Source organism: Lethenteron reissneri, chromosome 24, assembly GCF_015708825.2.
Source record: "Lethenteron reissneri isolate LAM-NWPU_2019-01 chromosome 24, ASM1570882v1, whole genome shotgun sequence".
Lineage (NCBI taxonomy): Eukaryota > Metazoa > Chordata > Hyperoartia > Petromyzontiformes > Petromyzontidae > Lethenteron > Lethenteron reissneri.
In genome coordinates, this window is record NC_083802.1 from 2,174,969 (window position 1) to 2,189,033 (window position 14,065).

The 14,065-nt window shown below is 39.5% G+C and overlaps 1 protein-coding gene across 2 annotated transcripts in view; it reads right to left on the reverse strand.

Moving 5' to 3' along the window:
- Nucleotides 1-719: 719 nt before the first annotated feature.
- The window catches only part of LOC133346412 (leucine-rich repeat and immunoglobulin-like domain-containing nogo receptor-interacting protein 1), a 188,019-nt gene continuing 174,673 nt past the window's right edge, over nt 720-14,065 (reverse strand). For both annotated transcript variants that reach the window (XM_061557947.1, XM_061557948.1), the window contains exon 4: nt 720-2,106. In XM_061557947.1, coding sequence (XP_061413931.1) covers nt 1,462-2,106 — 645 coding nt within the window. In that variant the 3' untranslated portion in view covers nt 720-1,461. The remainder of the gene's footprint in view (nt 2,107-14,065) is intronic.

Consider the following 14,065-nt stretch of genomic DNA (forward strand, 5'->3'; position numbering starts at 1 on the left):
CAGGTACTCATTTGAGGCTAAGTCGACCTAGGGGAGGCTTAGGACCGCTCCAGATAATCGTTACTGGTGTTGGTTTTGAGCTGCCATTGAACTGAGGTTGCCGGGTTCGTAGCGCAGCTCGCTAACCGTTGCACTACCACAAACACACACACAGACGTCAACATAGATCAAATAGACAGATACATGGACATTGAAATTAACACAGTAGACAAAGAAATAAAAATACGAAATAGACGTACGAACAGATGCCACCCGAACAATTACCAATTAAACATATACACACGAAACACACACACATCTTCCCGTTCTTAGTTAATTGGCCAAGCCAGGTACTCCGCACGAGTATTTGAACCAGAGCCTCACGCATCTGCGGTTCTTATTGAGTCATGACAGACGTCGGGCACACGTAGTGATCGAGCGGAGAGCGACATGCAATTTTCGAAATTCTACATGTCCATGCCAGCACCAAGTCGGCTTGTAATAGCATATCACTGGAGAAAGAGGTGCGTGTTCTACACACATGATCATCTTCATCATCAGCCATGAACAGTCCACTTAACAATGAGGGGCCCACATGTTTTGTTTCTGTATGCCGGGAAGATCAAGCAAGGTCAAAATTATACTGAAAAAAGCATCATGCCAATCAGTAAATTGCCTTCCTTCAGAGCAGAAAGGGCACAGAGAATGAGACTGGCTTAGAATTGGATAATGATTTTTAATGTTTTTAGGATTTTTTTTTACCATTACAGAACAGAATGGGTATTTGGGTGATTAGTTCCAGTGTACACTCTGGTGGAATGTTCTGTGTAACATGATTTTTTTAAATCAACATCTTCACAATGATTACAATGGTTACGACAGTTAGAACAACATAACTATTAATTTTGGTTTATATTTATTTTATTATCATCTTTTACAGTGCGATAAACAATCTTATAATGTTAATGTCATTTTTAATTGTTAGAAAATGTAAAAATGAATACAATTGCAATTGTAATGCTGATGAGAATGTAACACGATGTCAAAAATCCACAACACAGCCTAATGTAAATAGTTGAAATATTAAAATAATACCATCAGGATATATATTCTTTTATAATTTGTTTATCTAATTTTTAAGAGAAACAATATACTTTTCAATGTAAAATTGAAATTAGTACCTTTGTGTAACAACTTTTTAGTCACTTAAAATTATATAAACTACTTATAACATCAAGATAACAAGTTTATTAAACAAATTCATAAATTCCACATATTGAGTACCATTTTAGTTAAACCTGTAAGCAATGAGGCTCATATACAGCAGTTGAATAGAGTTAATAATGAAACCCCAAGAGGAAGCTTGCATCCAAAAAGTCTCTTCATCAAAGAAGTTCAATGCATTTAAATCTTGAAACAGTATCAATTTGAAACATTTAGTGGCTTGCAAGCTGTCATTTTTAATAGGCGAAAACGATAGGATCACAGCATCCGCATGTTAATCTTCGTTGGAGTCTTTGGTTGGCTGACAGTTGCAGCACTCGAGTGTCTGGGTGCAACATCAATGTAGATTGCTGTGTGCCGGTAGCGACCCTTGCCCTTGCTCCAGATACAGAGCAGGAAAAGGCAAAGCAGCACCACACCCAGAAAGGAGCAGCAGCCCATCACTATAGCCATCACCACAATTTTAACATCGAATACCAACTTTTGGTAGGTGAACAATGTGCCATTGCGAGAGTAGCTGGAATAGTTCAATTGCTGTGGGTCGCTACCATTGGAAAGTGGGCCGGCATCGTGTTCAATCTTGCGCACAAAAAGTGTGACAGTGTAGCTATCAGTGCCACCCGCATTTGTAGCTACACATGTGTAGGTGCCTCCATCCTGTGTCTGTGCATAGCGCACCTCGATAGAACCATCGGCTGTGACGAGCAAGCGACCCACACTTCTGCTCAGCAAAACTTTGCGCTGTGGAGAAACCCAATGGATGCGTGGCGTAGGGTCACCCTCTGCCTGACATGGGAAGCGTACTGAGTGCCCTTCCATGACAATGTAATGCTCGGGCTCCTTCTCACGAATGCGCGCTCGCTGGCATGTGAAATGATTTGGCAGCAAAATTTCTGGAAAATCCTGCCGAGAAAAGAGAAATGTATATGAACAAAATCCATGGTTAGGTTATATACAAATACGGTACATTGTAAATCAATGATCTTCAATCTACAATGAATGAAATTCACTGATTTTTGCATGAAGCAATACAAAATAAATTAGCAGATGTTTTGAATATTTGTATTTTATTTTTAAACTCAATTAGCATGGTTGCATATGTACGGCGCAAACGAAGTTCACCATACATTTAAAATATATTGTAACTCATGTTTGTAATACTGCTGTAATAAAACATTCTGGTATTTCTCTACACCACAAGCAGTGTGAATCACAAGCAGCGCTGTCATGTTCCAACCATTGTTATCTGACCTTGGAATGATTCACCCCCCCTCACCACAAAACCCAGGGATTATTGCAATTCAAAATAAATAATTATTCGTACATCAATGTAAATTTTAGTGCTGTTCGTGGCTGCAGGAATAAAGTGAAACCTATTACATATTGCTCTATGTCAACCCATTGCGAGATGAAGGCCTCCTCATGCCATGTTGGGTTGTGGTCATTGTGAGTTGGAGAAGATACAACATATGTGATTTTTAAAGTATTTTATACAAGTGATTTCGCGCATTACTGTGACCTTATGATTCAACATTAATTTATGGAACAATGCACTATTCCACTACTGACAGTATACATTGTGATTACTCCTGTCATCTAAGGCCGAATGTCCAATACTCCACATAAATCGATCCTATAAAATTATATGACCTATGAGTGAAGTATTCCTATTGTCCGTGTTATTCTATAGATAATAAGAGTCACTCAAGGGTAGTGAAAAATGTATACTGCAGTAGTCCCTCGGCTAACGGTTTTTCGGTTAACATTTTGCCTCCCCCATGGTTTAGACTAACGTGAATTTTTGATTAATGGTGTGTTTACGTTATGCATGCTGGCACCAATATTGGCCAATCCGAACGCCCATAAGTGGGCTGAGCATGCCCAAAGCCAATCAGCGACGCCCTTTTATGAGCGTTTAGATTTCGACTGGCTATGTTTACATTGTTTTCTCTTTTGACAGTGGAAACAGCTCTCTTACAGACTCAGTGGTTTTTACTTGTTTTTCAACTTATAAGTGAATTCTATTAACAGTTATTTCAGTTCACAGTTTCATGGAACGGTTTAAAAACGTTAACCGAGGGAGTACTGTATTCATATTTGATCTCTCCATGACGCACCCGGAATTCTATTCCAGAAGCACAACATTCCTCCTTTGCATGAACTAGAGTAGTCATCTATAAGTGGTGGCAAATTAGCCCTATTAACTGCATTTATCTACAGATAATTGTACAAATAATTTTGACTTAAAACTTTCGTGACTGCAGGAATTCATATTCTATGGTTCTTTCAGTAAAGTCACGTGGATAGAAAAAAAGAGTAATAAAAATAAAGTGAATACAAATATCACGACGTTTTGATCACAACACAAGCGGTCATTCGGCAAAGGTGATGACGACCGCTATTTTTATTCACTTTATTTTTTTAAATTATTTTTTCTATCTACGTGACTTTACCGAAAGAAACATATAATATGTACAAATAATGTATGTGGATAAAGACGGATAATCAGACCTACCAATAACGCCGTCTACATCAATCTTGTTTCACGGAAGTGAATTACTGTATATTGTATATAAATCGCGTACTATTTATTCAGTTGTATGCTCAGCACTCAAGGCAGCCGACACTCCCCATCTCCATGTTCAAATAATAACATGGAAATGTAAGAGAAAAAAAACATGCCACAGTAATGTTTCATACAATGTCTCTGCATCCGAGCAAAGTCAGATTGACTCACACTCTGTAGATGTTTCCTGCATTGTGTTGGCATATCAACATTTTTCTAAAAACATGAATTGAGACGAAAGCAAAACCTTGAGCAACAAAAATGGATAAACACATGTATTAATAATGTAAAGTATATAAATATTTAAAATATATGAAGAAATTTGAGAGCACAGAACTATATCATGGGAGAACGATAAATAATAGCCGTTTTTAAAAAAAAAAACTGTTTGTGGCATGAACTAGCAACCAACAGCAGTTTTTTTGTCACTTTCATACTAATAACAGGTTATCAGATTCCCATCTCACCAATAATTTATCAGGCTGTGCCATTACTGGCACCCGCACCTCCGATTTCCCGCACCTCTGATTAACACGGTTGGCTACGAACAGTGCGAAGGAAGTTAAACACACATACTAGCAAGGCTGGTAAAGTTAGAGTGGCCAGGGTGATATGTAGGTGTGCCGAGATGAATTTGCATGTTCAACATATTTCAATTTGTGCTAGCACTCAATGTGGGTGTTTGTTAATTACCGGAAGTTTTGACCTGCAGGGAATTTACACCAGAGGATCACAGCAGCATACAGGTAAGTGACACAAGCACCACAAGCAACAAATGTGGGCCTCAGGGACACAGCCAACCTCCCAGCTACTCCCACCCACCCTGCTCCCTCTCTGCCCTCTCCTCACAGTGAGCTCCCGCTGTGTTACCACCCGTTATGACTGTTGTGAAGGCAGGCCTAGTTTGTTTTTAATAGTGTGGTACCTGGGTGTGGGTTCCCCTCTGCAAGCTCGACGTTGCAGAGCAATGCATTACACTTAGAAGTGCATAGATGCAGATATGAACCTTGCAGCCATGGCCAATCATGTGTGGGTTGAGCTCAGGCATCATCTTACTGCATAACACAAGTATGGGGTCCACCCCTCGCAGATGATTGGCTGCCAAGTAATACTCAACAGGGGCACCAGCGTTATCCTCCAGTTATGAACAGAGATGAGAATCCAGTAGTAAGCACCGGCTGTTATCCATAGCTGGGTACTAACTTTGTGTGATTTCCCAGCAGAGAAGGAATGTATGGCCAGCATCCATTGTGTTAAAAAAAGCAGATTAAAGCCATTTGTTAAGTAATTTGTATTACCAATGGATTACCTAAGACATTCACATTTGAAAATGATCTGCAGCATGAAGTGATTATATTCATGCTGCAGAATATTTGCAAATTATAGTGAAAAGATTATTTCTGCAATAAATGTTCAAATATTTACTCATGCTAAATTACTAAATAACTGCACAAGTAATATGGTTGTACTCTCATATTTTTAAAAGCTAGTTTTATTTTGATTTAGCCATTTATATACGATGTAACTTTGCTGACGTCGCAACTCTCCCAACCATACACGCCTGTACATACAATTACATCTCTCAAAGTCATACTAAAGGGGAAGAGAGTATTTTCAGGCATGGGAGCTGCAGCAGAGGAAGAACCACCATTCAGTGTTGTCGAAGTTGACTAGGGGTTTTCACTTAAGGCCTAGGCTGCTAGAGCAGGGAACATGTGAATGTAACAGGTTGGTAGGAGCAATGATGAATACAAGGAGTCCAATTTTGAACAATATTTGGCAAGAGTTATTAACAATGAGTCGGTCATATATGAGGTCTGATGATTTGATGATGATGACATCACTGATGACTTGTCTCATGTTCCTCCCACATGGTTGCAGATCCCATTTGGTTGCATGATATTGCACGACCTTAAGGTGGTTTGATAGGTTTTTTCCCCCAAAATATATGCAATACAATGCTGATAGAATTCACTTTTAGATTCCACAAGCCCCAAGACAGGCTCAAAAGCATGACTCCCACCAACTCGCATATCTTCCCCAATTGTCCCAGTCATAACAGGTCACTAAAACTGGGTAATAAATCTGTGTAAATAATGACAGCCTACCTAGACTATTTGTGTTGTGTAAATAATAACACTTCCAGTGTGTGTCCTGCCGTGTGTGTGGGCTGATTGACATGTTCCATCCAGTCGTATGCGGCCAACAAGTCCATGGAATTTTTAGGAAGATCATTCAACTAAGTTAATATCTAATGTCGTGTTAAGAGGTGTAAAGAGGATAAGATAATGATGAATAGCAAATACAATTTCACGTAGAGTTGGGCAGCAATATTACAATTTAGAATGAGGCCAAAACAGGGAGAGATTAGAGTTGTGTTTCAGATGAGACAAGGCTTCAAAGAAGTTCAACATAAATACATATCAGTTTAACACGTACATACATACATATAAAATGAGATTAAGGTTCTTTGTTGGATGAGATGAGGGTTCCATATTGTAATGGCTTTATTATAAGGCAGTTACCTGTAAAACATGGCTTCTCTCTATAAAATAAAACTTCATATGGGGGTCCTCTCGACCCTTGGTATATATAATACATGTGTAGTGGGTTCGAATTAGGTGCACACACACACAGCTTGGAGGCAACACTATTTATTAAACGGTAAGTAATATAACACCGTACATGAGGTGGTGACCACCTTCCTCAACTCACTAACACTCTGGAACACGACACAGAGCGGACCAGGCAGGCGACGAACTGCCTGGTCCAGGACGACGACCTGGGACTTGAGGACCGATGATATCGTCTTCACTTCGGAGTTCAACAGCCTCGCTCTGCGTTCGCACCACGCTTATATCTGCTCTGGCGTGGCCGGCTCCGCCCAGGCCACGCCTCCCTTCCCAGGCCATGCCTCCCTTCCCAGGCCACGCCTCCCTTCCCAGGCCACGCCTCCCTTCCCAGGCCACGCCTCCCTTCCCAGGCCATGCCTCCCTTCCCAGGCCACGCCTCCCTTCCCCCACCTCACGGGAGGTCTGGGTCCCTCCACCACGTGACCCCCCAGGCACCCCCTTGGGCCTCCCAGCCCTCGTACGGGCCGACACAGTAGTGACGTCCTATGTCACTACACATGTTTTGCCTCGCAGCATTCACGTGTCCCCCCAGTAATGTCTTCCCAATTCCAGCCCTTCAGGTATCTACGTATTTATGAAGTTGTTTCAAGGCAATAACTTCAATATTTTTTTGTAGTTGAAATGGATCTCCCATTTTCACTATAAGAAACAGTGAAGAAATTATAAATATACCATTACAGTATTTAGGCTTTGGGTTGTGAGACTTTGGATATTTACAATGATGTATGTGAACTATTTATATACATGAGGTAATATAATAATGGGTGTGTAGTTATTTAATGTCACTTTTATCAGCATTTTTGAAATGAGGATTGTCTTGAGTAATACTTTTATAAGTGAAATATTGAATGTATTTTGTCAACATGAAGTGCTTTTTTGATGGTTGCCACAGTTATACCATACTATACTATCAAGCGTAGATTTTACTTGAAGTCACCCATCTGGTATTCCTCATCTGAGAAATGATCTGATGCCTCGGATACATTATTTTATGATAGAGATCTCCGTACAATTCTTCCAATTATTTAGAGATTCTTTATCTGTCATGGGTTAAAGTTCCATCTTGTTCTCCAATGGCTACCTTTTGTGAATTGCCTATTGTCAAACCTATTTCTGCTTTATTGCTCACTTCCATTGCTTGTTATGACATCTGCAATTTTCTGTTGTGTTCTATGATTTTCATCATTCTCTTCCTGATTGTTTAGAGTTCTGTGTGTTCAATCATTTTGTTTAGCATCTCCTTTTTATACCTATTCTTTAAATCAACATATATTTATCTTTTGTGGTTGCTGAAAATTGTATCCATGTTTGCTTATTTACCTCACCCTCTATATTTAATAAACTATACAATACTAAGTTAAAATGGGGACATTAATGAAATACATTTCCTTCTCTAGACATTAAAACCTCAACACAATTTCAGTGTATATCTCTACATGCTGCCTTCAATCCAAAACTTATACTTTTTACGATATATTCCCTTTAAATAATTTTTGTGCGACCTCCTTTCACATTAATTAATTTGAGTGGTTTTAATATCGATTGCCTTTTTTATTGTAAAGTACATCTAGATAATGTATACACCTGTAAAGGTGTTTCTATAGGTTGCTCTCTGAGGCCCGTGAATTGTGCATTACAAATATGATTATAATCATGAGTTGTATCCCTCCAACAGACATTTTATTGTTTCGTAAAATTGTTGTACATTCTTTTAGTTTTGCTCTTTTAAGTTCAAAGTAGCCTTTGTACAGTACTTCAATCATTCCCTGTAATTCATTTTCATTAGTTTTCAAAACGACGAGGCAACCTCAGCATCTGAGAGGGCTAATCATTTCTCCATTTATGTTCAAGCTATCATTTCTCCAATCAAAAAAATCTAATCCTGCTGTGAATAATGTCTGGCTCTACTTCAGGGGCACAATTCATGACCCTAGTGGATTTCCTGGCGAGCGACAGACAGTTCCGTCACTGGGTATTACCCATGAAAGCGAAGCTTTGCAATTGCAGCGCGTGGTGGCTCACTCTGCTCGCTTATAGAATGGGTGTGATGTTAGCCTGCTCACAATTTTCTCGTTAATCATAGCTTATAGGCAGGGAAAGGGGGAATCCGCCATAGCTATGGGCTGGAGCTAACAATCAGGTTTATATCTGTCTCACACCACTACAGCACAGTTATCATGACATAGTGTTGCCCATTCTATTGGCCCCAGACATGATAATAATGCTCACAACTTCCGACAGCTCTTTTTAAGTTCACTGTTAAATGAAGCCCTCCTCATCATGCTGGTTATGGGGGCTGTCGACCAAACGCTTCCACACCAATCAGTACGGGTTGGTGAAGGTGAGGGCTGGTAGGATTGATTCAGTTGTCACTCGCCACTCATATTATCCGTGACCAGGAGATCGAATCTAAATTGGTAGGTTCATAGTTCAATCAGGAAATTTGCCAATAAATCAGTAAAACGATTAACTAATCATTAAATTAAACAATCAAGCAATGTTCTAGCAATCAGTAAACCAATGAAGCAATCAACCAGTCACGCGAGCAATTGAGCAACAATTGATCCTTATGGCGGTACCCTGGGGTACCAAATAATACAAAATGGCCGATGCAATTAAATATTTTATTTCTGGGATACTTTTTCCAGGGGTGTACTTAACTCCGCGACTGGGGTACCAATCAATCCGGGCTACTCTGCGATGTCGAAACGCAGCGAGGACGATTGCGGTGAAACCATGAATGCTCGTATGCACCATATCGTGTACAGCTCGTCGAGATGAGTCGATTGCTGCATTGCCGACCATCCACAGACTAAAAATTACTGCATCACGGACATGATGCGAGAGCCGGGATACTATGTTACCCCGGGATACCGCCATAAGGTTCAATTGAAGCAAGTAGTCAAACTGTCAAGCAATATTACTCCAGGTGAGACAATGAGCCTGTCAATGCATTACTCACCCGTCATCATTGGTATATTAAGCCACATAAATGGGTGCATTGGTGAGCATTCTGTGCCATGAACGTAGTTACTGCAATTCAATTTCTGGCCACTGATGACGATTATTCAGGAAAGCTACACAGATAGTGTTTTTTATCTGCAGAAACAAAACACTGGGGCTCCAAGAGTAATCTCATGCAAATGAGTTCTGCAAATAAGAGTTGACATACCCACTTGTTGTACTATCATTGCCTGGCCATCTTACAATCCATAGGGATTGGGAGTTACGCACATTTGTATGAGCCACCTTCCCATGACTTCAAACCACTGTATTCAAAGCATGGACCACTGCCAAATGTTTCCACTTTTTTTGTTGCTACTGCTGTTCATAATGCTGCTCTTGCTGCTGGAAGAGTGTGTTTATGTGAATGTAAATATGGCTGTGAGTGAATATATGTGCTAAATGGTCAATGGCTTTGCCCGATTTTCTTTTGGCTTCAACATCAAAAGTTCAAAAAGTTACCAAAAAGTAGTTTTCACGATTGAAATATCTGCATTATGCACCATTGAAAATTTAGAGATATTCATTTTCATTGACTAAGATTTAAAAACAGAACATGCAAAAATAATTTTAGTTGACTAATTTTATCACTTTGAGAACATAATTCGAATTTTCATCAGTAACTTAGCCAGTCAGTCAGAATTGTTCATATTACAATGTATGTAATGTTTGGTTCTTTCGGTTAAGTCACGTCTAAAGATAAAATAATAAATTAAATAATAGCATATTACGACGTGACTTAACCGAAAGAACCAACTAATAATTCCTGCAGTCACGAAAGTTCTAAAATTAAGATTGTATGTAATGTTGTATATGTATGTGTTAAAATATATATGCATATATCCAGTATATATGAGTTTCCTTCCCAGCCACGGTGAACATGGATAACATCAGTGGCTAATATCTGAAATGGTCCTGAGCCTCCACTAGACCAACTCAGCCGGATGAGGCGTGGCAGCCTTCATAGGTGCCTGCTAACAGCACTTGCGATAACGTTATGTTAAGACTATACGGGGATCTTTGTTTTTGTGGTTGTGTGTGTATATATGTATCTATGTGTATGTATGTGTAAACTTTGTATGTGTAAACTTTGTATGTATAGTCTATGTCTGTGCATGTGTGAGTATGTACATGTATGTGAGGAGTGGTAGTGTAGCGGTTATCACGCTGCGCTACGGACCTGGCGAACCGAGTTCGATTCACACTCGCGGCCAACACCAGTGACGATTATCTGAACTGGTCCTGAGCCTCCCCTAGGTCGACTCAGTCTAAAATTAGTAACTGGTGTGGTGTGTAAACATCGCCACTGGGGAGACAAAGGCGACCGGGCCTGGTGCTGGCCACCCACCCCCTCGCGTGCCGTGCTGGCTTTTATAGGTGCTCGCTAACAGCACTTGCCCCAAGTCTGTTAAGGCTTTGTCTTTGTACATGTATGGGCTGTTATTGTTGGTTGTAGAGGCTCCTGCATGGACCACAGGACATGTTTTGCAGGATTTGAAGGATGCCCTGATGACCCACCTTTATAAGAAGAGGGGCTGCAGTGATTTTAATAACTACTGGGGCATCTCCATCGTCAACATCCTGGGAAAGATAATTATCGAATGATTATTTTAAATTGCCTTGCCAGGCATGCTGACAAGAACCTTGCGGATGTCCAGTATGGTTTCAGGCAGTGGCGGTCCTACACAGATGCCATATTCTCTGCCTGTCTCTACCAGCGAAGATGTAGGGATTCCCAAGGGAATATATGCCTCTACTTCATTGACTTAGCCAAGGACTATTATACTATAAATAAGGCAGAGCTTTCGGATATATTTTATGCTTTTTGAGTCCCTGACCCGCTGCTCATGATCACTCAGGAATTGAATTCCTGGGTGTAAAAACAATGTCAGTGCAATTAGCCGACAGGCATTTTATCTGTCTACTCCACTATTTAAGATCTTCTTTTAAACGCTGTAGTTCGATATGCTTTCTATGGCACCTACGAGTAAAATTTCCATCTCGCAAGGTTGAATGTACCTGGGTGAGGTCAAAAGATGGCTCGATATTAGTCAACCATGTTATGTATGCTGATATATAACCTGTTAACTCATACTCATTCTGGGAATTGGAGATTTTGCTGTTGAACCTGGGGTTTGCCTCACCTAAACACCTGCCCAGGTACTCTATATCATCAAACATCATTCCACCCTCTCAATATACCTTGTGAGTAATGGAGTGATTCTTGACAGAGTTGTGGACTTCCTGTATCTGGACAGTGATAATCTTCGGACACTGATTTGGCGGCAGAGATTTCACCCAAAATAGAGTGGCATTATATTTTCCTCGGTTGAATATCACTCTGTTGAAGCTGCCTAATCTGTCACTCAACATGAAGCCCCCCATCTTCTCAGCAACAATCATAACCTCTCTTCTCTAGGCTTCTGAGGTGTGGTCCTCTTTACTGGAAAATCTATTCTGGCTTGAAACGTTAAAGCTCACTTGCCTTTGATCCATCGTGGGTTTAACTTGTAGTCGATGATTGATTTAGGGAATTAGTTCCATAGTGCAGGACGTTGGCTCAGTTTCTTCATGAGTGGTATTTAATTATTGTATGTCAAAAAACAGCAAGTCGTACAAGATGATGTCAAGGTGATATTGAAACATATAATATGAATGGGGTTATGAACGTAGCTCAAATCACAGAGTGAGATTAATGTATATTAAGAAGTTATAATAAAAAATAGTTGGCAGAATGGAAGATGATGGCAGAAAGTTGAACCAAGAACTAAATTATTAAAAAGACTTGTTTATGGAACGACGAAGGGCTAGAAATAGTGAAATTGAAGAGCTATTCACATACTGTACCCAGAAGATATATGTAATTAGTGCCTTGACTGTTTTATAATACATACATTATAATCAAAACCAAAATGTGGCAGGAGGTATGATGGGACAATGAATTAAAGGCAAATATAAAATTGCAAAAATGTGCAAATAATTACATAAAATAAGTTGATAAATTCACAGCTAGATTGGAAATAGAACTTCATCATTAGAAGCTCAGAGAAGGCTGAGAGCACTGTACATGCAATGTGGTCACATGACATGCACGCAAGGAATGATGGGAGCCTTCCTACTCTCTGTGCGTACACCTTAGAGTTGTTAAATGTAACATATCTTATACGTTTTATAACCATAAAAGAGCAATTGATAAGGTAATTGACAAAAATATATAACTTGGCATTCAAACAGGGTACAGTACTAAATAAATAGACCAGATGAATAACCTGTCTAATATATGTATACAAATTAGATACTCTGTGATGTGAATTTACAGAGCTGTCATTAGTTGTCCTATATGATCAGGTGTTGAAAGACAGGTTGTGACATATTATCAATCCTTAATTTCTGTAATGCAAGTTTGGTTTGTATAGGTAAAGGGGACTACAGATGCCATTGACATTTTGAGAACCATTCTTGATATAATATGACCTATTGAAAAACAATGTCTTTATGTTTGTACATATTGTCAACTATGCACAAAGGCAAACTTATTGAAGTCAGCTCTTCATATTCAATATGCTGACATCAATTATGAAGACCACAAAAAGTAAAATATGAACTGTAATTGAAGTCAACAAAATAGCTTTACATCACCAGCATTGCTGGTAATGTACACGGACGACATTGAATTAAATGAGTTCCATGACACCATACCCATACAAATATGGTGCTGATTGTAGATAACAAAAACTCAGTGAACACTATTAATGATGTTTTAAATGATTAAATCCCTTTGTGACTTTATAAAAGTGTATTTCTCTTTTGTTTTCAATTGTGGTTATTGTTGCCAAGGAAGACTCATTACAGCAGACTTATTACAGCTAATGACAAAGCCCTCACGCCATAATTAATATAATTCCAGCCATATGGATACATATTTTAAAAAGGGCAGGTAAAAGAATGCCTTTTTTCTATCGATACCATTGCTTACGTAACTTTACCACAATTTTTACTTTTGTGGCACAATTAAAGTTTAAATTTAACGAAACTATTTTTTGACTTTAAACTTTCGTGATTGCAGGAATTCATATTCTTGGTTCTTTAGCTAAAGTCACTTAGATAGAAAATAAAATAAAAAACAAAATTACAATAAAGCAAAAAACCCACGACGTTTCGATTGCAACACAAGCCGTCTTCATCAGGCGGAGAGAAAAGAGGGCAAGCCTCCAAATGCAACCGCTTATAAGGGCAAATCTTGACTTAAAGCTTTCGTGACTGCAGGAATTAATATTCTCTTTTTTCACCTGAAGACGATTGCTTGTGTTGCGATCGAAACGTCGTGATATTGTTATTTTTTTCTATCTACGTGGCTTTACCGAAAGACCCAAAGAATATGCGTATAAGGGTTTCCAACGTGAGTGTGTGGGGGATGAGAGTTGGGGGGAGGAGACAGAGGTGGGACAAAGTCATTGTTATGCAAGTCCAAGTCGAGTATGAAGTCATCAAATTCATGACTCGAGTCTGACTCGAGTCCAAGTCACATGACTCGAGTCCACACCTCAGAGGTGGGACAAAGTCATTGTTATGCAAGTCCAAGTCGAGTCTGAAGTCATCAAATTCATGACTCGAGTCTGACTCGAGTCCAAGTCACATGACTCGAGTCCACACCTCAGAG